Here is a 27,222-nt window from a genome sequence, read left to right on the forward strand (position 1 = left end):
ATACAGTCTATTTGTAAAGTGCCTGTTATCAGTCTCTAAAGAAAACACGTACACCCGAATGCCAACCAAGTGTCAAGCACTGGGAGGGTCATCAACGTAAAGAATGTCTCATTTCACTTGGGAGTAGGGATTTAGAAGTTTCAGAGGCAAAGGCTCAAGTTGTGTGGGAAGAGGCACTTCAGGTAATGTGGACAAAGGCACAAAGGTGTGAAATAGCAAAGCATTCAAGATGTATGCATTTTAGCCTATCAGGGAATCTCTGCTACATTATAAAATTACTCCAACTGTACAAGAGATGACAGTTTGAACAAAAACAGGTAAAGGCAAATTGGGGTAAGATTTACTCGAATAATGAGCTATATATTGAGAAGCAAAAAAAAAAAAAATTGAGGGAATGGTTGAAAAAAGTTCTCAGGAATTAAGTACCAAGCTTGGTATTTTTATGAGTTGAGGAAGTCTGTGGCTCCCAGTAACCCTAAACATTCCACCTGGAGCTGAGATGAAAATTTGGGAGTTTAGAGGATAATAGGACAAATGAAACCCAGGAGAGAATATATAATGCAAGTAGGTAGACAAAGACAAGTAGTCTCAAGTAGTATTTAAAATGCCACAGGAATGTAAAGAAAAGGTAGAGCTCAAGAGGTTCATGGATTTAGCAATCTGGAACAACGAGGACCAAGCTGATTAAAAAGTACAAAACAAAACAAGGATTTGTTTCCATAGCTTGAAATATGGCCTCTTTTCCTTGTAAGGGACAGGGAAGCTAGAACATTCTGAAAATTATCTTTGAATCTACTGACTTCATGTTTTAGTCCCTCTTTTCTAAGCCAAAACAAAACTGCTTTAAAGGTAAAGGAGATATTACCTAACTTATACATAGACAAATAGATCCTTCAAGTTTTTCAAGAATTCTTACAAGCAAAATGCCCATTTTATACTGAGTGGACAAAAAAAGATTTTGAACTTTAAAATCTTTGTACTACTTACAATATTAAAAATTCAATCTTGTTTTCAAACTACCAGGTCTACAACTAAGACTAAGACTAAAGGAGACAGCACAACCTTGACCCCAGGCTGAACTCATCTTTTCAGGTCCAACAAACATTTCCTCCTAGCACCAAATAGGTGTTCAGTCAAAAAACAAGCCAGGTTTCTGATTTCAAGTTTCATTCAACACCACCCGGGGAGAGCCCTTTTAAATCTTCTATCCAGTTCAGTCAATGGCTACTTATATTAGTTTGTCTAAGTGGGAATAATCAAAAACAAAATTACTCTTTTCTACTGCATCTGCCAATATTGACCATAAGAACCTTTGAACTACTGGAGATCTTCACCTAGCAAGGTTCCTAAAACTAAAATTAATACTCATACAAAATTGACTTAAAGAGGTAGACTTTAATATGTCATAATGGTGCAGAAATCTTAATGAATAAAATTTACCAAAGTGATTATAATTTAATCTTTTATTTTAAAAACCATAGTAAGACAACTTAAGACTAAAAATATTGAGAACAGCCTTACAACTTCATATAGATATATATATTACAACACTAGCAGCTTTTATTCTGTGTTACTAATCATGCCTAAATTAAAACAAATCCATTGATCGGATTTAACATTCTTGTAGGACATATAGATAGGGAGGAAATGGGAAGAAAGTACAGACGGAAGGAACAAGGAGTTTGAAAAGGGCCCTCAAAATTCAAAAGCTTGGTTTCCTGTAACTTTTAGGAAATTAACAGTGTTCCTGGGTGTTACGACGCCTTTTGCACTTGCTCCCAAACTTAGGAAGTATTTTGCTTTTCGGATCCGAGAAACTTACACGTTTTCTAAGAAAATAACTGATACTCCTTGACGTTGTGGCCCAGGAGCTAGACTCTCCTTTTTACTCAGTCCAGTGGCCCTTGCGGACTCAAGAGTTGATTCCGACTCCCACATTAGGGACCTGCCACCTTACGTAAGTATGCTTCGCAAGGAGTAAGGTAGATAAGAAAGCAGGGCGCCAAACCTTTCCCTCCACCAACAGCCGTCACACCCCATTAAGGAGTGGCCCTCCGGAGGCTTTCCCCTGGGAGCCGTATGGGGGAGGGAAAGCACTCTCCGACAGTCATCTCTTCCTCTTCAGGCCGCCAACGCCGACCGCACCACAGTCTCCTCCGCCCAAGCCCTTTCCCCTCCCCCGCCCCAGCCTGGGTCTGAGCCAAACCCCACAGGAATGCAGCCCGGTCACATGCGCTGCGGCGGCGGTGGACGTGCCTCTCCCCCCGCGCCCCAAGGAGACCCAGCGCCATCTTGCCCTGACGCAGTTACAAAAGTCAAGGGAGAATTTGTGTCTCCTCGTCCGCGCCAGCGCCCCGAAGTTTCGCAGAGGCCGAGCCGGGGCCCTCACCTCGCGCAGGGACAGGAGAAAATAGTCAGGGAAGAGCCTTGAGATTCTCTTCGCCACTGCTTGTGTTCCAATTCGGCCGCGGCAGCAACGATCACCATCGTCACTTCTCTCTCTCTGCCTTTGCAACAGCCTCCCCCGACACTCTGGCCCCACCCGCTGCTGCAGCATGAGGTCACCGCTAGCCAATCACGGAGCGCCCGACAGAATGCTTCAGGCACTGATTGGCTGCATAGGCCGCCTCTGCCTCTCCCGACTCCGCTTACTAAGCTCTCCTAGCCGCTGTCGGGCGAGAAGACGGAAACCGCCATTTCGGGGAAAGACCCCGAAAACAATTGGAATCACCGTGTCATTTTAGTGGGGAAACCCTTTATTCTTTGGCCTCCCCTTTATTTTCTTCGAGAAAACCACCTCTGTCCCTCCCTCATTTAATCACCGCCACATAAAGGAATTCCCGCTCCCCTCCCCGCACATTGTCCCGCCTGCGGGGAAATCCTTCCCCGGGACCAAAGTAGGAGGCAGCAACGGCAACTGCACCGACGGCAACGGCAGCTTTTTACCCCGATACACGGTGGCAGGGAGGCGGCGCTGATGGTGGCTGTATTTTTCCTGCTGCTTCTCCCCCCGATCTCTTCCGTTTCTCGCTCCTCCATCGAGACGGCGCTGGACTCGCCAGCTCCGCTTTTATCTGGTGCTCGGAGCCTGCGCACTGGAGCCGCCTCAGCCCCTAGTGGGCGTCGAGTGACACCCCAACCGAGTTCACCCTGCGCTGGAGGCCAGACTGGGGTGGGGGGAAGACCGGAACTGAGATGGTTTTGGGAGTGGGAGAAAATGCATTGCTTAGGCAGGGTGCAGAGAGAGGAGTCTTTTCCAGGGCCTACTGTCATTATCCTTCCACCCAGTAGTGGCGCGCCCAAGCTCACAGATACCCAGACTAGGGCTACTCAAGGAAAGGGGATAAAGAGCCAATCCCACCGAACACCGAAACTTCCCCAGACCTTCGATGAATTGTTGAATGCATCTGTTGTGAAATAGACGGAGATTCTGCCCACCTTTCTGCCTCCAGTTGGCTGTCTTCGAGCCTCCGTGGAGAGGCAACGGCGGGCGGCAGCCCACAAGCAAAATGGCGGCGGGCAGCTTCGTCCCCTCCCCCTCTGCCCCTGCGGAGCGGGGCGGGCGGGCCCCGTGCACTTGCCGCCGCCGCCGCCGCCGCCGCCGCCGCCGCGGCCGCCGCCGCCGCCGCCGCCATTTTCCCAGAGCGAGAGGCAGTGACACTGAGCGGGCGCAGGGGGCCGAGTCGGAGACGGTGCCTGAGTTCGGGAGCGGCAGCAGAGGGGGCATAGACACTCTGAGCAGCCTCGCCGTCGACTCTGCGTTCCCGTTGACTGTCTCCGTGCCCCCTCCCCTACTCCACAGTTGCTGGTGAAGAGGCTGCGCTCTGCTGTTTGGGGAGGGGGTGTGTGGAGCCGGGTCCTGCGTCCGCAGTGGCTGCTGTCGGGGGGTCGTCTGACCGCGGAGGTGTGAAGAGACTCCTTGGGGGTCGAGCAAATAACGGGGTTCGGGTGTCTGGTGTGCGAACATCACAGGTCAGTGCTTGTCTCCTTGGGAGTTCGCGGGGTTTGCGGGGTGGAGGGAAGTGTGTTTCCAGGGGGGAGGGGGCTTTCTCATCCTAATCTTCCCGGGGGGAGTCGGCGTTGCTCTCAGGTGTTTTGGCTTGGGTCAGACGTTGCTTGTTTGAATCGAATTTAGCTTTTCTCCTCCCTGTCTCCAGGAAGGGAGCATTATGGCGGGTTTTAGGGTTGGGGAAGGGGAAACTGGCAGTTAAACCCCCTTGAGAGTGGGAGTTAGGGAGGGGGCGCACTCCTCACTGGCAGTGGGTTAGGGCCGCTTGGGTGAGGAGGGAGGCTTGTGACTGTTAGTAGGGTTTGTGTCGAACTGGTCCCAGGAGCTGCCAGCTCTCTCCTCTACCGCATCTTGTTCAGGTGCTGAGAACCCGTACAGGCCCCATTTTCTTCTGCTACTTCCATGTCTTGCCTGGCAGTCTCTGGTATAATTTTCTCGTAAATAGGATGGGGGTGGAAAGAACGCCCTGGGTATCTCCCTTTGTGGGAGAACGAGTCAGCTCCTCATCCTCTCCGGGAGAGGGTAAACCCGCCCCTGAGGTGGTCACCCCAGTCCCCAGCCTTCTCAGTCTCCTCCCCCACTCCTCTTGCATTATCGCCGTCCTTTACTGTACCGGGGGCTTAGAACCCACAATATGGCACATTTCAGGGGAGCTTATTTTGACCAAGGGATTGGCACAAACACTGGCAGGAGACAGAAGAGAAACAAACGGTTCACTGTGCTAAACGGGGGAGGGGGAGAGAGAAAACAATCCGGAGGGCTCTTCCACCGGCCTTAGTTCCGTATAGATTCGTTCTTGCTAGACTCTGTCTTAAGAACGATACAGTTTACAGTGAAAGGGAAATCGCTAGAGTTAGCTTTAGAGTAAAGCCCGTTTTGCCTATTTCCCCCCCTTATTAGAGATGTGAATAACGTAAGGTGTTTGAAGTTCTGGAGACCTTCGAGAGAATTAAGTGAGGTGCATTCAGCTCTAGGCTGGAGACATCAATACTTAATTGGAAAACAGTTCGTTTTTTCCTTTAATCTCTGAGATGGGCAGTAAAAAGTGAAATTTCCCTCTTTTGTCCTTTACAGATTCTAAAAATGGCGGCCCCAGGCTGATGTTGTGGTAATCTAATCAGCTCGGGTCCTCCACACCCCATGCAGTGCGTTTGTCTGCAGCATATTACAGGCTTATTATGTTTACATGAAAGGACTGGCTTTTTTCTTTCTTCCCCAAACCGTGTAGAAAAATGTGTTAATTTTACTGCAAATTACAATGCTGTGTTTTAGCTGATTAATTTTATGGGTTTTTCCTGGGAGACAAATAAAATGACACCACTTTTGAAAAAATAAAAACACTCAGGTAGCCTTAGAAATTTTCAGTAGTGAGGCTAAGTGATCTCAAATATTAAAAAAAAAAAGATATTTGGGGACAAGTAATAGTTTTCATTTGGTTTAATCCAAGCGTCTTTTATTCAGTTAGCCAAAGTAAATTAAAATGTTTAGTAAGCGTAAAGCACAACCTATTTTATATGATTAGATGTTTTAATCTAGGGTGGAACGTTTCTCATCCAACTTTTGACCAATCTTCTGAATTTTGGTTTTTGTACTCTTTCAGATTAATTTTTAGGGAGCTGTACAAACAAGCCTAAACCTGTTACTTCACTGGGTATGGAGATGCTTATTCATCTCACTATGATATTTTGGATCAATTTTCCCCATATATTTTATTATTCCTTAGGAATTTTCTAAGTTGATTGTGTATTTGATAAAATGGAGCTCCATGCTTTTCTGCCTTTTGAAATTGTCTTACAGCATACTGTTATAATTATGGAAGTAAAAAAGTAAGGCTCTAGTTCTTGATTTTTTTTTCCCTTTCCAAAATGCCCATTTATTTACCTTTTATGAGATGTGGACTTAAGTCTGTTTTAATAACAAGCCATATCATAATAGGGTCTCAAATCCGTTTTATGCTAATTTCATAATCTTATGGATTAGGGCAGACAATTAAATGGTGTCATTTAACTTTATTTTTAAAAGTTTAATAGTTAGAATTCATTTCTCTAGTGGGAGGTCAATCTTTTTGTCCTGAACTAAGCAGTAAGATATGAGTGGGCCATTAATGGCATTTAATGACCATTCTGATTGTGGAGCAACTGGAAGATGAGTGCCTTTCAATCCAGTAGTACTTAAAAAGGTTGGAGAGGGTACTCCCTTTCATGATTCTTTCATTCCACTGCAAATTCTGCTCTAAAATATGTACAATGGAATAAAAGAATCATAACGTTCACATATGAGTTAGATTGATTATAAATTTCTAATTTACAAAATAATTGTAGGAATTACTGGCTTTGGGTGTTTCACTGTGGAAGACTGAGCAAACAAAACCTTACTTAGAATCTTTGAAATATTTTATTAGGTGAAAACGGTGGATAGGGCAAGAGTTTGTTTAGGAATTTGGGATCAATACTCAGTTGTATTATGCTTTGAGTGATTATTTAATCCAGATCCTTAACTCCTGTGTAAAGATTGTGCATTTATTTTATAAACTAAGTGGTTAAGATATATGGTTCAGAGTTTGGTTCGTTAAACTTACTATCTAATGTAGGAAATCAATATAATAGGAGAAATTGGTTTATGTAGCCATAGAGGGAAAAATACTCATATTGTTGATTGTGACCTAGATCAAGTTAAAACACATAAGGCATTTGGATTTATTTGGCTTTAAACAATATCAAGTTAAAAACTATAAGAAAAGCTGCCTTCACTAATGAGCTTTCTTCGTACTGGTCTGCTTCATTGCTTTGGCGTTTGTTTCTTTTTCTTTATTTTGATACACTTTGGTTCCTATAAAATGAAACTTTTTTGTATGTTACACTTTATAAACGGGCTTTAAATGTTCGGTTTTTATTCATTTGTACCCCCAATGGACTATCTATGTTTTTGATTGTCAAGGCAAATTTATTAAAAGGTGAAGCATAATTTTGTTCCCAGAGTTTTAAAACATTTGGTTTCTTGGGCAAAACTTAGTCAAATGGTCTTTGTTCTTAGGATAGCTGAGTTTGGGGGATTAGTTGTTTATCTGTTTAAGTGGATTTGTAGAAAATCATAAAGTAATTGGAGAGCAGATTTTATTTTTAGAGGCTGCATTTTGATCATGCTTCCCTTTTGTTGTCAGTATAAGTTATAGGATCTCTGATCTCAATTTAAGTTTAGAACCTTTACAAGACTTCTTATTTCTCTTCAACTCTTTAGATCTCTGATAACTCTTCTATAATTTTGGCTTGTCTTGTCTTCCTCACAGCTTCCAGCCGGAGAATTTTTACCATGTATACCATAGTAGGCTGTAAAATTTCTTGAATCTAAAAATGGGAACATGAGGCAAAAAGCCAATTAGTAAATTAGGAGAAACTCTTCCTCTTGGACATACATTAGTGGTCTTAGTGAAATTACAACTTCTTAAATTGGTTTATTTCAAAGAATAAATGGGCCCATTTTTATGCATCAAACTTTTAAAGGAATGTGGTTTTATTTTTTAAAGTGTGTTATAAATGCTAACGGTTCTGCTTTTCTGGAAGTTACTACTAGGACTTACAATGCGTGCTGACATTGTGTGTTTAAAGTATTGTGTAAAACCAATAGGATTTTGAAGAGCTATCAAAACTGCTTAACGTTAGCTATAGTAAAATAATACTTTCTTAAGAGATGCTATCTTTATTTTTAAAAACATTTTAATAATGTGTAATAGCTTCTGTCTCCAAAGGGTTCATTCTTGGCAGATGGTAGGTGCTCAGTTATTTGCTGAATTTAAGGCTTTTGTTTAAGCAAACACATTTACATCTCAAATATTTAGGGTGATCAGGGACTGTTTCTTGTCATGTGTTAGAATAAACATTAAACACTTGTCTTCAGTGAGACCTACTTTTTAATGTTGAATATAGAATTATTTTTACATTGTGTTAGTTATTTTTTGTGTTGACTGGCAAAATAACAAGACATACTATTTGAGATAATTGCTGTGTAAATGTTAATCCAGTTTATAGGCTGGGTTTAAAATTGAAGTGGCTATCTCTTTTTTACTGTCTCTTTTGTAATGTACAAATGTTGGGAGGAGCCTCATTTTTTCCTTAATATTGAAAGGATAGTATTTTGTATTACTTAAAAATTTATTTAATATGGAAGAGAATATTTGTGGTTGAAAATTGTTTTTAAGTGCACTAATTTTAAAGTAGACAGTATCCAACTGTAACAATCTTGCTATTGCAACTTAATGATGAATATTTTCTAAAGAGAAGAGAATTAACCAAAAGAATTATTTTTTGTTATTGTGAGCACTTACGCTACATTGAAAATCAAACGGTAGCAACTCAGACTAAGTTAATTAGATCCTAATTGTATCTTTAAGAATATGAAAAGGTTTTATTAATCATTGGTAACTTAAGGATGCTTTTTATTTAAATCAGAGGCAAGAAAATTGTTGATGTTCTATTTCATTTGATAGATATTTTCACTTGATGTGAAATCAGTCTTTTTTTCCCCTTGAGGACAGCTCATAAATCAAATTTTATTTTAAAAAGGAAAGCCATATTTGTATTGTTTGGTGAATTTTACAGCTTTGTTGAAAATCTGATTTATTTACCTAAACTATTTAAGCTTTTGGGGATGTTAGACATTTTCAGTGCAACAGGTCAATCACAGAATTCTTTTTTGATGTATTACATTAAGATGCCATCAAAATGGATGATACGCCTTTTAATGAGTAAACAATGTGTAATTTAATTAGTAAATAATCAACTACTCTCCCATTTTTAGTTAAAATATTTATATTTGCTTTCTAAAATTGTCTCAAATGTGAAATCTGGGTTTAAGAAAGGACCTGTATACAGTCAACATAAGAAACAAAATGATTTGTGCAGCTTACTTTATTCTATTTCACAATTAAAGGAGAGAGAATATTCTAGCAACTCTTAGATGATTGCTCCTAAGGAATAAACATTCTTGGTCCTGAGATTAATTATTGAGAAAGATGACATTGAGTAATCACACCTGTGTTATGGCCCACATGGGCGCAGCATATAAGTCTGAGTCTGTGGAAGAAGCTAAGTAATATAACAATGGAATTGAGTTAGTTTTGGTTCGTGGTATTTGTAGGTTAATTTCAAGCTCACTTAATTATATTATCTAACATTTTACCTGAGACCAGAAATTTTTTTGTAAAAAGTTATGTTGACTTTTATTTTCAAAGGATATTTAAAAACATAATTTCTATTTAAAGACTTTTAAGCTTACCCTAATAAATTAAACTAAATTTAAGCTTTAGACTTAAATAAGTTTAAAGATTAAATGTGTTTTCCATTTTTTTCTCACTCTTTGGTCTAAGAATTAGGTAAAGCCTACTGTTAATGGTTTTTGGCAAAAAAGTGAGGAATGTGGTGAAAATAATGAACCATTATCACTTAGGATGTTGTCAGGAAAACACAGGTTTGTTTTTCAAAATTTACATGTCAGGAGACTATGATAAGACACACTCTTCTAGTATTTTTTATTATTTCATAGACTAATAAGTCATAGTGTCTACTTTGGATTTTACTCTTGAATTCCTCTTAAATTTCATTTAAGGAAATACAAATTTCAGGAATTTGAAAACCCATTTTTCTTCATTAATCATGTGGCAAAAGGTGGGAAGATTCTTGATGTGACTGATTCAAATGGTTAGGATTACTTCAGGAACCATAAACAGATGGGGAGCTGAGGTTAGTCTCATACATAGTAACTCTTCTCAAAGAAGTAAGATTGTTCCTTTTCGAATTATTCGCTTTTCTCTTTAGCTGAAGCTGCGTAATTGGTTGAATTGACACAGCTGTATTACATCTTAGCATTAAGCCCCTACTTAAACACTGTTTCTGAAGCACAGACAAAAGGTTAATTTGAGTAGCTACTGTTTCCTTTGCACTGTTTATTTCTGCTTCTCAAAAGCTTACTGTTACAGGATTTGTTTGGATGCAAGGAACAGAAATCAGCTCCAACTAGCTGAAGTAAAAGATTTGTTATAAGGCTGTAGGGAAATCTCACAGAACTTATTTGAAGAAAGTACAGTTGGGCCTCACAGGAATTGGCAGGGTGTCAGAGAGCCACTATTCTCCATCTTGATCCCTCTAATTAGCTGTGACTGGTTAAGGAGATGGTACTGGGGTGAGACTTTATGGTGTGTGTGTTGGCGGGGAGTTTCCTTGGATTGAGAGCAAGAGAAAGACACCTCTAATTCATCTGAAAATAATTGCTTTTTTTCCAGAGATGTTCAAATGTAACTGGGAGGGCCTTTAAAACTACTTAGTATCAAACTGATGATTCCCTTTTCTAATTTAAAAATGCAGATGGTACTTATACACATATATCCGTATGTTGAGGAATGCTCCCCCAAAACCAGGGTTTTCTTTTTGGTTTAATTTTTTATTTTGAAATAATTTCAAACTTACAGAAAATTTACGTGAGTAGTGCAAAAGTTCCTTTAGACCCTTCACCTAGAATCCCCTGATATTTAATAATTTGTCACACTTTCTTTACTATTCTCTATACATGTTAAAAAAAAAAAGAATTATGAATCATTTGAGAGTATATTGTAAACGTCATGCCCTCTTAGAGCCCTCAGTACTTAATTACACATTTCTTTTCTTGGGTAACCAGAGTAGTTAAATTCAGGAAATTTAGCATTGATAACAATATTTTTATCTAGTCTGTAGTCCATAGCCCACTTTTATCAGTTGTCCCAATTAAGCCCTTTATTAGTATTTTTTGCTGATAGAATAGCCAATCCAGGACCATAGATTGCATTTAGTTCTCAGGTCTCTTTTTGTCTCCTTTAATCTGGAAGAGAGTTCCTCAGTCTTTTGTCATGACATTGGCAGGCTAGTTATTTATACAGTGCCCCTCGATTTTGGCTTGTTTAAGGTTTCTTCGTAATTAGATTCAGATTTTGCATTTTTGACAGGAATACTAGATAAGTAATATATGTGTTTTTCTATCACCTGGAGGCAGTTGATGTTTATTTGCCAATTACCAGTATGCTCATTTTGATTGCTTGGTTAAGGTATTGAGTAGTTTCTCCATTATACAGTTAGTGTTTCTCATTTTGCCATTATTGAGTAATTTGTGGGGAGATATTTTGAGATTGTGTAAATATTTTGTTTCTCATCAGACTTTCCTCTCCTAGGTTAAGCATATGTTGATGATTCTTAAGTTGATGATGCTTAAATTTTTGCTTTGGTGACTGCGCATACACCAAAGTTTTTAGCAGTGGTTTGTTTCTGGGTAATTGGAATTATGGGAATTTTTCTTTTCTCTTCTGTTTTTTCTGTAATGCCTATAGATTGCTTTTGTAATCACAACAAATGGAATTTTAAGGTAAGAAGATCACATCTAGAGGGGCCTTGAATTTGCACTGTAGTACTAGTCTCAACTAAGTATTACACTGTTCTAGCTCTTCCTTTTTATTTTACAGGTAGACCTAGCCCCAGAGAGGTTAAATAATTTTTCCAAGGTCATATAGTCAGTGGTTGATTATGGATTAAAATTTAGGTCCTGATGCTTAGTACTTTATACTTTTCCAAGAAATAATGCTTACTTTCCTCTTGAAAGGCCAGGCTTTTAGATTCTCTTAATGAGGGGAAACTGGTTTTTGGGCAATGTTATGTGGCAGATTCTGTTTAGTGCTTTTTACATCCCAGTTCAAGATGATCTATTGATTTTCAGAATCCATGTTACTTGGATAAAAGTCTTGGATTGGAATTATAGCAATACCAGTGGGGATCAAGTTTCTGTGAGTCTTGAATGCCAGGATAAAAGAGTATGGCTTTTATGGGAGAGCCACTGAAAAAATTCCTTTGGCAAATGACATACTTGGGCATGCTCATTTGTTTCTCTAATTCTTAAGTTTATGAAGGTAATATGTGCTTTAAAAATTATTAATTACTATTGCTTTTTTTTTTTTTTTTGGCAGAGGGGCGGTAATTGGGTTTTATTATTTATTTTTAGAGGAGGTACTGGAGACTGAACCCAGGACCTCGTGCATGCTAAGCATTTGCTATACCTTCCCCCTGGAAATGTGTGCTTTTTAAAAGAACTCAAACAGTACTGCTTTAGAGGCAGTATTGCAGAAGGCTGAAGAGTAGAAACTCTAGAACCACACTGCTTTGATTTTACTGCATTCAAACTAGTTTTTACTGCTGTGTGACCTTGTGCCTTAGGTTCTTGATCTGCAAAATGTAGATAATAATAAAGCCAGCTTATAGAGTCTTCTTTTAAAATTGAGGTTGATCCAGAGTTGTTTAAGAATTCTATGGGTTAATATGTGTAAAACTTCTAAGCTTTATAAGCTGTTTCTGCTGTAGTTGTTTAGGGAAAAAAGTGAGTCTCTGACTCCCATCTCAAGTTCTCTTTTATGCTGACGTGATCACTGCTTATAGTTTATTTTTTCTGAAATGTTTTATGTAGAAGCTGTAGAAGTTTCTTTAATGTTCATTAAACAAACCTTTAGGGTTAATATTCTTCCTTTAAACAATACTAATGCCCATTGCATGTTGAATAATGAAAACTAGTCTGTGCTGCTTCCACCACTAGTTGAGTTGAATGCACATAGCAGTCATATGTTTGTTCCCAAATTGGCTAATCTCATTGTACTTGTGTTTATATTAATTAGATATTATATAAACTAATGATAAATGAGTGTGAAGAGAGAACTGTTGTTTAAATGAAAACTAAGTTAAATGCTTTGGAAAACTTTATGATAAAGGCAAATTAATTGCTGAAGAAATTGTCAAGTTAGGTATGGGTAAGACAATTAAAAGATTATGGGGAGAAATTATGAAAATCTAGAAGGAAGTATGCATTCACATTGCTCCATAGCATCTAAGTGATTTACCTTGGAATAATCTAAAACCAAAAACCATAAACAATTCATTATAGATATAGCTTATACAAGAACAAGAACCTAGAATTTGAATTAGGGGAGCGGTATTCCAAGAGAATATTTCGTCTTAATACCAAAATATTGATGAACGATATTCTAATTAAAATAGTGTTTACTCTCTCTCTCTCTCTCTCTATATATATATAATTTTTTCATGATTCTCCATGTTAATGACTGACTTTGATGAACTTACAAACTTCTGTTTTTATATATAAGTCCAGATTTCTCTGTTTAATCCCAAAAGGGATGGGTCCCACTACATTCTGTAACCTTTTTTCTTTTAGTAAATTGGAGATCTAAAAATGTTCTTTTGGAATCAGACTTTGGTTTGCCCAGTGGGCTTTATAGGACCCAATCTAAATGAAATGACAGATTGCAAGTATCTCTGGAATTTTAACAGATACATTGACATGTGAAGATCCAATAAATAACCTTTGTTATCTTGTGAGATTTAAATTGTTCTCTTCCTTAGGACCTTTCTGATTGATGAGATTATAAACTAGATTCATTTTGTGCCAGATAGTTGAATGCCCTCTATGTGAAAGCATCATGGAAGCTACTAATTTTGGTTTGCTGATCTTGCACATATTTCCTAAGGGAAGTAGCTGATGATTGTGTTGGCTAATATCCTAGGATCAGTTTGTATGGTTTTCAGATTTCAGCTGTAATTGTTTGGTATATTGTAACCTAGTTGCTATATGTTAATAGTAACCTGTTAGTTATACATTAATGTAATAACTGCTTGATTTTTTAATTCCATATTAAAACTGGCAGATTTTGTGGGGATGGTATGATTGTGGCAAAACACAAAAGTTCTCCAATTACTAATAATAAAAATGAATAAGTAACTAAAACTCCCCCAAACAACTTTAGGATCAGATGGCTTCACTTGTGAATTCTGTCAAGTATTTAAAGAAAAGTTAATACCTATCCTTCTTAAATTATTCCAAAAAATTAAAGAGGAAGAAATGCTTCCAAACTCATTTAACAAGGCCAGCATTATCCTGATACAAAACCAGACAAAGACACCACAAAAAGGAATATTATAGGCCAGTATCACTGATGAACATAGATGAAAAAATCCACAAGAAATTATTAGCAAACAGAATCCAACACAGATGGTAAGTAAGCTCATCCTTGTGACCATTTTGAAATGTATGTAAGTAGTAAATCACTATAATACACACCGGAAACTAGTATGATACTGTGTCAGTTATTCTTCAATTAAAAAATGAGCTGCAAAAAAAAACCCCACAAAACTTTTTTTTATTGTCATTATTTTGAGAATATCTGAGAAGCTTTGATATTTATCACTTTAATTATATCTAGAGTGATAGTGAAGATTTTAAAAGGCTTTCTGTTGGTATAGCCTAAACTATCACAGAAAGTTTAAAGTTTGTGCTTCTTATGTCCTAAAGTAAATGATTCATTACAAATTTGAGGGAAAGTATTTCTAATTCACTCCCCAACTTCACACAGCAATTTCTTTTTCCATGTTCAAATGACTTTTATAAGAGTGGCCCATCAGCTCAGTACATGTGGATTGTTTTTCATTTATATATAATCTCTTAACAGAAAGTCCTTTTATTAACCCCAAAACTTGGTAGTAGTTTTTAATCTCATAAGTTAAAAAAAAATTTTAATTCAAGTATAGTTGATTTACAGTGTTGTGTTAGTTTCAGGTATACAGCAGAGTGATTCAGATATATATATATTCTTTCTCAGATTCTTTTCCATTATAGGTTATTACAAAATACTGAATATAGTTCCCTGTGCTATATATTAGGTCTTTGTTTATCTGTTTTATATATAGTGGTGTGTATATGTTAGTTCCATACCCATAATTTATCCCTCCTCTGCCCTTTCCCCTTTGGTAACCATAAATTAATTTTCTGTATCTGTGAGGCTGTTCTGTTTTGTGATTAACTTCATTTGTATCTTTTTTTTAAGATTCCACATATAATCACAGAAAGGTCTCTGCAGTGAAGTTTGAAAGTGAAATTGGGTGTAGTCTGTCTTAGAGCAAATATACTGGTCACTATAGCACTTGTATATACCAACTTCATTCTTGACTTTTTTTTTTTCTTTACTGTAAACTTTCTTAGTGCTTGTATGCTTCTTAAAGTTCTCCTAATAGAGACTTAGATCTATTTATGCCATAGTTCATTTTTGAGGGTAAGATGCATAGACTTTTTCTGTAACCTTCAACTCTAGTTGTAATGCACTAGTCCTTCCATTTCTTAATTTTTGTTTTTGTTTTTACATTAATGTATGAAAAGGGAGAAGTTGATCTTTGAATACTGTAAATCCTGAGATTAAAGGACTGGGAAAAATTCCGTAGAAGTAAACATGGTTTAAACATGGAAAATATTTTTCCCTCTTTTATTCATTTTGATCTCTTGCTAATTTTGTAGGTTGTTACTCAGAAATTAAAGTACTCTTATTTTAGACTTAAGATTTTTTATGGTAAATATTTAAATGCATGTGAAATTTTAAGACAGCTTCAGATACTTAGAGTAGTAGAGCTACTGTTCTTTTACCATTTGAGTGGCCTCAGTAATCAACAGTATTGTGAATGGAATTGATTGAATTATCATTGGATTGAAAAGTACAAGCTTCATGGCTTTAATTCTAGAGGCAAGACACTAACATCCATAAATGAGTATCTACAGTGTATTTGCATATCTTATTTACTCCACACAGTGACTCTGCAGGTAGATCTTTTACCCATTTTTCATGAAAGGCCTAGAGAAAGTGAGGGTCACATAGCTGAAGAGTGATAAGAATTTTAATTCAGGTCATTTGAAAATTACCATAACTTTCCATTGATCCTTATAAAGGACTAATTCTTGGCAAGGTAATGAGAATATACAAATTATTAGTCCAAGGCAGTTACTTAAGAAAAATACTCTTAGAATACTCTTGATTATATTAGATTGTCCTAGCTCATTTCAGGTGTCTTAAGGACAACTTAATTTTGTTCACTGCTCATTCCCCATCACCTCAAACAGTATCCAGAGTATAGTGTATACTCAATAAGTCTATTAAATGAATGAACTTGAATTTATTTTGTTATATTTTAAAATAATAGAATAGTTGCCATAATCTGGGGGGTAGAAATTCTTTTTTTTTTTTTTTCACTTTTCCAACAAGTGTTTATTATTAGTTAAGCCATGATTCAGGATCCCAGGTTGGGGATCACTATGTAGCCGGGTCTGCCTTCACCACCCCGGGGAGAAGGACGGAGGACAGAGGTGGGGTGGGGTCAGTTCAGATCTTCCCAGGAAACGTGCCATCGGCCCGGCGTTCGTCCCAGGTCGTCACCCAGGATATGGGGCAGAGGGACTTGTACACACACCGGTACCATTCGCACACGGAGATATCACCCCCTTTAGCAGTCATTGCCTTCTCACAGCGGTGGAAGTCCAGGTAGTTCTGCCAGCAGTTCCTGGTCTGGTTCTGGTTGGGGAAGCGGCTGTCAAAAGGGGAAGTCTGGTAGTTCTTGATTTTGGTCTTGATGTCTTCTGCCATAGTGCTGACTCCTAAAGACGCCCCTGCAGCGGCTGGAAGCTCAATGTGACCCTCAGCAAAGACCAGAAATTCTTAGCACTAACGATTTCTTCCATTGTTTGGAGACAAAGTACTCCAAACTTGATGGCAACAAGTTGAAAGGGTTGTTGATTGTTGGAAATCTCTCTGATGATGAAGATGATGATGGAGGTTATGGAAACTGAGGAAGAATGAATTTGAAACACTAGAGGGGCACAGAAGACTGGGTGACCAAATATAATAGACTAGAGAAAAGATTAAAAAGAGAATTGGGAGGATCGGTTACTAATAAGAAATGAAATGGAAGACAGTATGTGAAAATGATTCAGTTTGAAAGTTTGTTTGATTTTTGCAGTGATGACAGATATTTGAACTGGATGTATGCTATAGATGTCTGGGAATAAGAAGTCAGAAATGAATGGTTAAATCCAAGATTGGTGGAGGCTAATACTGGGAAGGATTGAGCCTTAGAGGACAGCCAATTTTTGGTAATAAGAGAAAAATAATTAAAAAAACAAAAAAGGTTCCAGAAGGAAATAAATCACTAATATTCTTTAGTGGCGGGTTTTTTTGTTTTGTTTTTGAGATATGTTCTTGTTCATCTAAAATGAGAGGATGGGATTGAATGTGTTAGAAAAAAGGAAAATGTGGCTTAATCAAGAATAACTTAGGTGGTATCTTAGCCACTATGTACTAGGCTTTGAGAGCTAATGTATAAATATCTCAGTTCTTGCTATAGGGTTATATAGATGATCTAATTGTGGAAGCTATACATCTAACACTTGTTTCCCAAAAGTGTCAAAATATAAACCAGTGATGGGGAGGGTATATAGCCCAGCGGTAGAGTGCATTCTTAGCATGCACGAGGTCATGGGTTCAATCCCCAGTACCTCCATTAAGTTAAAAAATAATAATAATGATGATGATAATAAATAAACATTACCCCCCCAAAACCCCCAAAAAACAAAAAAAATTAAAATTAAAAAAATACATAAACCAGTGACTAAAAAATATAATATATTCTTTAGGAAGTTAAGGGGGGAAGAGGTTAGTATGTAACAGGTTTTATAGCTGTAACAGTTTTTTTGCGTTAACCTAGTGAAATTTTTGTTTGCAGATAAGGTAACAGTTGTCAGGAGGTTGATATGCTGGAGACGTCAAAGCTAGTTTTGTAGCAGAGATGTCTCAGTTGGGAAGTTGAGGCTTCAAGGAGGCATTCATTGGTACTTAAACGATCCTTGAAGGCTTAATGAGATTTTTATTTATTGGGTGGAATGGATATGAGTAGAGGAAAATGAGTTTAGAGAACTTGAAGGGGACAAGGATATGCCAAGCAAGAAGACTGGCATAATCAGTGGATTTATATATTGGATTATTAGTATGGAACGAGGTAACTTGATAAGGCCAAAATTAGAAACTTACTATTACTATGAGCTATTATGTTTTTTTTTGAAGAGGACAACATTAGGAAATTAGTGGGCTTTGAAGTATATTCAGTGTTTAAGCAAGTGTTCTAAAATAGAGCACTGTAGCAAATGCCTTCTTCTTTTTTTTTTTAAGACATCCAAGCCACATTCCAGACCTGCTAAATCATATTGTTGAATATGTTATTTTCAACTCCTAACCTCAGGTGTATGAAAAATAGCATTTTGTCGATCTGCTTTTGAGAATCACTGGTTTAAAGGTAAGTTAGAATAGGAAAGACCATTTAGAAAATTAATGTGGTAGCCCAAATCTGAGATGCTAAAATGTAGCCAGTGGGATCAGAAAGATTTGTTTAAATCTTATTAATTAATTAGATTTCATGCACATTGTTTTTATATAGGGAAAGAAGAGAGGATTCACGTTCTCAGTCTAAAAGAAGTGATTCAAAATAGTGATAGAAGGAATACTTAGTTAATCCTGAAGAGTGAGGACATTGTTTTACTTGAGATTAAAGAATGAGAGAATAAAATTAGTGCCAACTTTGTTTCAGTCAAAAAGTATGCCTTTGCCGGGTAACTTACTTATTTGAAGGCTGAAAAAGAAAGAGTGAACCAGCCTGATAGTCTATGTAGGTTGAGTGACTAATGCATAATTTTTATTGTTGATTTTGTTTGATTTTTTAATTACAACAGACTTTAACACTACTTTTTGGAAGATTTTTGTTTTTTTTTCCCTGCCCTTGGACAAGAGAATTTACCAATGAAGTAAGTTTTTCATGTCACATGTTGAGTCAGTAAATACTTACATTTAGCCAATGATTTTCAAACTATTCTTTAGGAATCCTTAGGTTTTTAATGGAACTTACCTGGTAGGTGGGAGGAAATGCAGGCAGGGACATTCGCCTGCCACCGTCTTTAACCATAGACGTTGCAGATAATGAGGTACCAATGCCTACTTTGCCCAATAAGAGATATCACTAATCACTGTGGCCACCTCCCATTGTATCTGGCTGTAGTTTTTGTAACATAACAAAGTTGACACTAACAATCATTGAAAAAGCATAGACTATTAAAATTATTTTTTATCCTAAAGTCAAAATAGATGATTAGATTTCTGTGTAAGATTTCATTTGTAGGAAAGTTTCTGTCAGTACTCAAAAAAATTTTTTGAAGGCCACAATTATATAGTCTCTTTTTAAATTTAAATTTAAATTTAAATTTTGAGGTAATTGGTAATTGTAGATTCATGTAACAATTGTAAGAAATAATAGAAATTCTGTGTATCCTTTCCCTGGTTTACTTAGTGATTATATCTTGCAAAACTGTGGTACAATATGATCACAGTATTGACATTGATATGATTCACCCATCATTTTCAGATTTCCCCAGTTTTACTTGCACTTGTTGTGTGTATGTGTGTGTGTGTGTGTATGTGTATGTGTATGTATTTCTTTGCATTTTTATCACATGCATAGGTTCCTATATCCACCACTTCAGTTAAGATACAGAACAGTTCCATCACCACAAGGATCCCTTGTGTTGCCCTCTGATAACTACACTAATCTGTTCTCCATTTCTATGTCATTCAAGAATATTAGCTAAATGAAATTACACAGTGTGTGTGTGACATTTTGGGGGTTGCCTTTTTTTTTTTTTTCCACACAGCACAATTTCCTTGAGATTCATCCAAGTTGTTGCATGTATCTGTAGTTCGTTCCTTTGTATTGCTAAGTAGTATTCCATTTAATGTTATTTTCCCATTTGGTAGCTACCACATAGTAACAAGCAGCTTCGTACTTTTCATTTTAAATATGCAGAATATGTTGTCTCTCAGTTTCTTTTGTTAACTTCCCTGACTCTGTTTTCTTTTATATTTCATTCCCCAACTCTCTTAGGACTGTTAGGAGCACAGTTGAAAAATTACTCATGTATGATAATTTTTTTTAACTGAAGGAATTTTAGGACCCATTGAAGTATGTGGTGTTATACTTTACAGTACTAACTACTTTTGTATATAAAAGTAACATTTTAAGAAATTGGGAAGATGTGATTATTCTTAAGTATGAAGATGTCTTTTTCTTCTTCATTTGTATATCAAGCAGTACATTCTAAGGTAATCTTGGACCATGGCAAGTAGAAAATGGGAATAGATAACTGTTTAGAATGAAATCACTTTTGTTACTTTACATATTCAGGTAGTAACAAAGACTAAACTCACTCTAAGAATAGTTTGTATGTGTAAGAAACAGAAGTTGTATGTTTCTATCTGGAAACTACATAGATACCAATCACTGAATGGCATAAAAGGCCACATTTTAGTAGATTTTACTAGTTTAGTGCTCTCCCACACTTTGGGGAGTGAAAAATACTATTTTAAAATAATAGCATGGTGCATTAAAAAACTGGATGGTATTGAAATTATTTTAACTCAAGGGGGTTTTGGGGTGGTGATGGAGGAGTGTGCCAGTACTTTAACAGGTTGAAGAATTGGTGTTTAGAATAGCTTCCCCAAACCCTGTTGGAAAGAATGGTACTCGACTATGTAATGCCAGACAGACAGTGCAGCATATTGTATTCACCATCAGCATTCCTTATCATTATGGTACATTTTTCATATTCGATGAGCCAACATTGGCACATCATTATCAATCAAAGTATATAGCTTATGTTAGGACTCACGCTTTGTGGTCATGGTTTTGTTTTTTGGTTTTTGTTTTTAAAGATTGTTCTTAATACTTTACTTTGATTCCAGTATCAAATCTCTGATGCTAAAGATAAGGTAAACTGGTTTGCAGGGTAGCCAGTATGGAGTACTGCCAAATACTGTCAGATTTGGGAAAGTGCTTCATTCTTGACTGTATAGAGGTGATTTGGTGCTCATTGGGTAATATCATGAGGGTTGCCATTGGCTTATTCTTTAAAGAGTTTAATCTTATTAGAGTCAATCTTGTTTTGATAAAAATTCTGTAAAAAGGGATCTCAGGGTCCGGATAAGCTATTTATTTTAACCATTACCCTTTACACAGATTTTCATTTTATGACAATAATTGAAACAGTGTGTTCAGAGTTTGTAATGAAGAGGTTTGGCTGTTGGCTTTTTAAGTGAAACGCTTCTGTCACATTCTCTGAATCTGCAGTCCAATACAGAAGCATCCTTTCTCCTTTACTGACAAGAATGCACTCTGGAATAGATTAAGCATTCGTAATAGTTTACTTGACTTTTACAGGTATAATAGCTGAGAGTTGTTCTCTGATACTCATCTTTTGAGGACTCTTCCTAAATATTTAATGTTACCTGGTAATCATAGCTAAGTCTTAACTGAGTGCCACACATAATCCTTGAAACAGTTCAGAAATATGTTCTATGATTATTCCTGTTTACAGATAAGGAACTAAGACTTCAAGAGAATAAGTTACCATTATTAATAAGTGGCAGAGTGAAAACTGAAGCAGTGCTATTTTGATACTGATTTAGTAGTAACAGTTGGAATTATACTAAAATATGATACAGTGAAACTGTGAAAACCTCATATGGAACAAGAAACTGTGTTTTTTGAACTTTGAGTTTTACATGTAGATTTCCATTTCTTAAGTAGGTCCATCAACATTAACCTTGACTACAGGAAGAAAGGTTTTTCTGAGTAGAGATTTTATTTGCTATCGAAGTATTATAATGTAAGTTGAATTGGTGAAATTCTTTGTCTCTAGGAACCAAATGGTTATCAAAGGGAAACTCAAGTTAAAATTCAACTGGTTAGATAGGTGGTTTTTGCTTAATAAATAATTCGATATAAGCAATTGAGTATACTTATGTATACATTAGTAATCTCAAATTCAGAACCTGATTCCCTTAAGGGTTGCTTTTCAGTTCACTAGCGAGGCACGTGTTTGTCCCTGAAAATAAGAGAATTTGAATATCTTTATCCTTTGAGTATATGCTTTACATCATCCCTGAAATATTTTAAACATTAATTTTAGACTTTGAGCCCATACATTTTTACTTACTTTGTAGTGTTTTAATGCATTGTGGAATAGATGTAATTTATTAAGTAGATCAGGTTTGGGGAAGGAGCAAAGTGGGTTTTGTTATTTCATGTAGTGTGCCAGAATGAATGTAGTCCAGATATTTTGGAGTGAAACACTTACGTATTTAATTTCTCCTCTTTTTGAGAGAGGTAGTTGTCAGTTTTTTCCCCTTAACTATAAATTCTAAATTATTTATTTTACCAGTTATCTCACATTTTAATTTCAGGCAAACTAATGTGTAGGTTCTGGAATCAGACTGTTGGGGTTCAAAACCTGATTCTGCTATTTATTAGCTATGAAACTTTGGACAAGTTTAACCTCTCTGCCTTACCTGTGAAATGGGGATAAAAAATGTGCTCACACCATGGGCTAATTGTGAGAATTAACATTGTAAGCACTCAGTGTTTATCATCACTATTACTATAATCTCTAGTTGCATACCTGTCAGATAAATGCTCATGGAGCACTGCCTGATAGTAACAGTAACTCAACTAGAAAAATACATTATTCATTCTGTTGTCAGATTTATTTTTTTGTAACTTTTTAGAATCTGATATTTTGTTGTTTTGATTATCAGGGATAATCTGTTAATGTACTTGTGATTGTAAAATTTAAACTATAGGATCATCAACCTAACCTACCTTCATTTATATTTGTAGCTCAGAATAGCGAAATGAGTTGACCAAATTTTCATAGGTAGTAACTTGGTAATAGCTCTTGATCAACCAGTATTCTATTTATTATACCTTAATCAACTTCTATAAATAAAATTAAAATTTTAAATGAGTAATGAGAGCTGTTTAATTTCTGATTTATGAGGAAATCTCAGTTATGTGGCCCCTCACAATATTTTCAGGTTTCTTTATTTCATTTTTATTAGCCCAAAATTCATCCAATTATTCTCTTAGTGATTCGTGTCCAAAATGTAAATGTTGATTTAATTTTAAATATTTATTGAGGTCTATGTAAGGTGCTTATTAAGGACTGAGAGATTATAATAAATGACCCTTTGCTCAAAGAGATTATGTTAGATTGGGTTGGGCACTTTTATTTGTAATTTTAGAAAAAATTTTTCCTTGTATTTTCATCTTTCCTTCCTTTTGGGCATCATGTTCATCTTTTCAGTGACTTTTTGTTTGTTTGTTTCTGAACTTCTTTACACGGTCTTATAAGCAGCCTCAGTCGTCCGGTTTTTCTGATAGACAGTTTTCTAATTTAATTGCTTTTCCTTGTCTTTTATCTCATTTTTTCCTACTTTAGGGTTTTGTTTGTTGTGGTTTTGGTATCATTGCCTTTGCTCTGCTAAATCTGTTTGTAATGCTATATTTTCCATTTCTTTTCAATTTGATTTGGGATTTGGTATTTAGCATTAATTGTTGCCTTTACTTGTGTTTACATTTTATTCAAAAAGAGTGAAGAATAAATTCATCTTTTACGAATTGGCTGCTGTCTTTATGTGAGTCCCTTTGGTTTTAGGTTCCATGTTAGAAGTACCTTTAATTTTATGCCATTTAAAAACAGCTCAATACTCCTATGTTCACTTGGTTTCTAGGTCTATTCTGGATAGCAGGTTTTGTGAAGACATTTATTCTTTCTTGGACCTCAGATTTACCAGACATCTCATGGTATTTCCTTTTATATTATTTCTTTAATGGCTGCCATTTATTCTCAATGTATTTTGTATGCATTTTACTTGCTAGTTGGATAACCATTTTTTTGATTCACATATAAGATGTGAGAGCTTTGTGGTAATTGGATTGTGTTGAATTGTTTTCTCTAGTTATGCCTGTGTTACAAGTTGATATCCTTTCTGTTTACCACTTTATCTTTCCTTTTCTTTTCTTACTTTTAAAGACACAGTGATTTGGCCCTAATGAATTTATGATTTAAGTATCAACTAGATTTTTAAACAGGGTGAGTTTCCTGGCTGTGGAGTTATTTATATTAATGAATATAGTGAAATATTAGCCATTTTATGGCCTCATTATGACCTCTTGACTTCTGATCTCTTGTGAATAATTTACTGAGATCATTTTCTCTACTGAATCAAACTCATAGTCCTTGGTTCTGTTTCATATGTGATATGTTGTTATCCTGGGATGAGCTTCTGTGATTTCAGAGACATTCATTTCTGGAAAAGGTGTCTTGTGGTTGTTTTTATAGCACTTAATTGTATAGGTTGACAACTTATTTGGTTAATGGGGCCAGAGCTGCAGTTTCATCCTGGGTGCTCTAATTCATTCACCAATTCTTTGTAAAGTGCCTGTTAACATTTCAGGCACTGGTCAGGGTTTGAGAGACAGGTAGTAATCATACAAATATAAACCACTGTCTGAAAAAGGCTTATAGCAAGCTCTTCACTGCTATTTAAAAACAGCTCAAGTGCAGGGTTTATTGAAGATTGTACATTTGTATAAAACTGGGATACACTATTAAATACATACTCAGATAGATGTTTTAGGCTGGAAATATTACTTAGTTGCCTAAAAGAATACATAATGGTTAGACTTCTGCTTTCCAGATTTTGCCTCTTGTTTAAAAAAAAAAGTACAACTAAATATTTAACAATATATACCTAAAATAAAAAATTTCCTATGAATCTAATGTAAATATAATTGAGCTGAAGAAAACTTCTACCAAGTAGATGCTACCAACAAGGAGGAGAATTTCTTTTCTTTGTAATTAACCATTGTTAGCCCCAAGTCTTCAGTGTTTTAAAGAAATACAGAATATTATAACATTTGAATAGAACAGAATTAGTTTTATATATTGCTTGTACTTTGTCATTTGGAAATTTTATAATTTTATAGCTTTATTCAGATTGATAAGTATGGGTTTTATGAGGTAATTCTGGAAAAATCACAGGTGCAGAAAATAAGGTGGGGCAATTTTTCCTTTTTTTCACTGTGCTTTGTTTTTAAATGATTTTAATTTGGTGAAAACTGTAAAATCATAGCAAATAGGGAACCATAATTATGTACTTTATTTTCAAAAACTATTAGAAGATTCTCTTTAGAGAAAGAGTTTTTCTATCCACACAGTTTTTTATTGTGTGTGTGTGATGAAATAAGAGCACTCTTCTTATGTGACTACCACTTACTGATTGCTGAATATACATAACTCAGTGTACAAAATGCTTTACATTCATTATTTTCTTCACAGAAACCCTATGAGGATAAATCCCCATTTTATAAACAGGGAATGCTTAGCAAGGTTCAAAACCTTGCCTAGTTCATACATCTAGTGAATATTAGAGAAAGGCTCCAGTGCTTATGTTTTTAATTTCTAGGTGCAATTGCCTATTACTGTATATGTTTATTATAATAAAATATATGTAATATGTAATATAGTAGCTCTCCCCTAGTTATACATGATTTAAAAGTAAAGGCTACATTTCTTGGAGAATTTAAACCACTGTTACCTTGTTATTTCTCTATTTTGGTAATTTTCCCAGTAAAATATGCACTCAGTAGTTTGTATCATCTGCGAAATAGGAATTAACCTGAATTACACACTTACTTGTAAAAATTAAAGATAAACACAAGAATTACTATTTGAGGAAACACTTCTCTTCGGAATTTTAGACATAAGGGACAATTTTGGCTTTCTCTTATTTATAGGATTATCTCTGTTTGCTTTGTTCTGAGTTGTACTGTATCATTGCTGAAAATATTTCGAGAGGGTATTTCACAAGCAGTACATATAGCAGGTATTAAACAGTGAATTTAGAATAGAGAAGTATTGTATTAGGAATCATTAACTCAAGGGAGAAGACTGAAGAAATAGAGGAACTCCCTCAATATATATGTATTAAGGTGATATAGAAAATGACAACCACTATAAAACAATTGATTTTACTACAAATAAAATAGCCTTTTAAACATACATATATAAACAAGAGAGTGGAATTGGTTCAAATCCTGGTTTTATCTCTTGAACTGAGCAACCTTGGTTACGTTATTTAACCCTAGTTGCTTTTGTATTCCTCAGTGGTAAAATAGAGATCCCTGTATCAGAGCTGTGAGAATTAAATAGATCATGTAAAAGCTTAGCACAGTCTTTTGTCGACACTTGCTTTGTAAGTACACAGATATTTAATTTATTGTTAGATCATTCAGTGAACCAAGAAGACTTATTTTTGGATACTAGTACTATAAGAAATTCCATTTTATCTTTCAAAATGAATAATATTTGTTGGTTTCTCACTAAGCAATATGCCTTAGTAATCTTTCTTTTGGCATCCTAAATTCATTCCCTAAGGGGGATTATGATTCAGAAACTTTTCGTTTGATCACAGTCACCTAACTTAATTCCAGAAAAATAAACAAAATACAGACTCCCTGAGCGAATCCCAATTTATATTGATATTTTAATAAAGAATGTTTTCTTTGTGTATTTTGCTTACCTTTGTTATAGTATGACTGTTGTTGGGAGTATGAAGATGGTTCTTAACTTTTGGTTCCCTTTCTTTTAAACAGGGTTTGTGGATGCACTTAGATGTTTGCAATGAGCACTGTGGCTGGCATGCTCCAGTGTTTTGGATACCAATGCATAGGACTCCATAGTAATCGAATTTACCAGAGGCGAACGTCATGAGCATAGTGATCCCATTGGGGGTTGATACAGCAGAAACGTCATACTTGGAAATGGCTGCAGGCTCAGAGTAAGTATTTAAATTAAAGGTAGTTTGGATAGGGAAAGACAGAATATTTCATACAGTTATTTTAGCAAAACCAAGCAGTGCTTGATTTGCATTTTTTTTCTCATTTTAGACTTAGCTAAAATGAAATATCAGAAGTTTAAAGGCTTTAACTAAAATTACTTTTTAAAGTAACTTTTGAGTCAAAATGCTGTTTCAAATTCTTTGTCTTTTTTTATTTGCTAAGTGTTGACATCAGGAATCAAGATAATAGGTTGTTTTTTTAAATTGTAGGATATATCTTGCAATTAAGAAATGTTTATATAGGAAAAGTTACTTGGTTTTAAATTTGAATCTTTTAAAAAATTGTAATATCTGTTTAAACACAAGATTTGCTTTGTTTTTTTTAAAAAGTTGAGTTGAAAAACAAAATTCAGGCCATTTTTAAAGAAGAAAAAGGGAGTATTTTCCTGCTGGATGGTTATTTTGACAGTTTTGCTTTTAATGGGAACCATTTCTAATGGATTCAGTGAAAGATTCTTACCTTGCTTCTAGACTGTTTGGTCTTGGCAGTTGTGAAGATAGATTTCATTATATTTTGATTTTGAGTGACCAGTACTTTAACACT

At 36.0% G+C, this 27,222-nt stretch overlaps 3 protein-coding genes across 8 annotated transcripts in view; 1 reads left to right on the plus strand and 2 right to left on the minus strand.

Annotated features, from left to right (window-relative positions):
* The window catches only part of LOC140697450 (uncharacterized), a 31,063-nt gene extending 27,336 nt beyond the window's left edge, over window positions 1-3,727 (minus strand). For 3 of the 4 annotated variants that reach the window (XR_012074568.1, XM_072965206.1, XM_072965204.1), the window contains exons 1-2: window positions 3,385-3,727; window positions 2,947-3,167 (exon numbers count right to left, since the gene is read on the minus strand). Coding sequence is in view for 3 of the 4 variants with exons in the window: in XM_072965206.1 (XP_072821307.1) it covers window positions 2,947-3,167; window positions 3,385-3,727 (564 nt within the window). In the remaining variant the exon portion in view is untranslated. The remainder of the gene's footprint in view (window positions 1-2,946; window positions 3,168-3,384) is intronic. The other variant, XM_072965205.1, reaches the window with a different exon arrangement.
* KMT2E (lysine methyltransferase 2E (inactive)) overlaps window positions 3,632-27,222 on the plus strand; it is a 78,319-nt gene continuing 54,728 nt past the window's right edge. The window contains exons 1-3 of one of the 3 annotated variants that reach the window (XM_072965187.1): window positions 3,632-3,972; window positions 23,508-23,580; window positions 26,434-26,618. In XM_072965187.1, coding sequence (XP_072821288.1) covers window positions 26,548-26,618 — 71 coding nt within the window. In that variant the 5' untranslated portion in view covers window positions 3,632-3,972; window positions 23,508-23,580; window positions 26,434-26,547. The remainder of the gene's footprint in view (window positions 3,973-23,507; window positions 23,581-26,433; window positions 26,619-27,222) is intronic. The other 2 variants (XM_072965188.1, XM_015234526.3) reach the window with 2 other exon arrangements.
* On the minus strand, window positions 16,091-16,550 carry LOC102535870 (cytochrome c oxidase subunit 6B1-like). Its single transcript, XM_006198500.4, has one exon. It carries the CDS (start codon window positions 16,485-16,487, stop codon window positions 16,227-16,229), a length of 261 nt encoding a protein of 86 aa, XP_006198562.2. The 5' UTR covers window positions 16,488-16,550; the 3' UTR covers window positions 16,091-16,226.

This window comes from Vicugna pacos, chromosome 7, assembly GCF_048564905.1.
Source record: "Vicugna pacos chromosome 7, VicPac4, whole genome shotgun sequence".
Taxonomy (NCBI): domain Eukaryota; kingdom Metazoa; phylum Chordata; class Mammalia; order Artiodactyla; family Camelidae; genus Vicugna; species Vicugna pacos.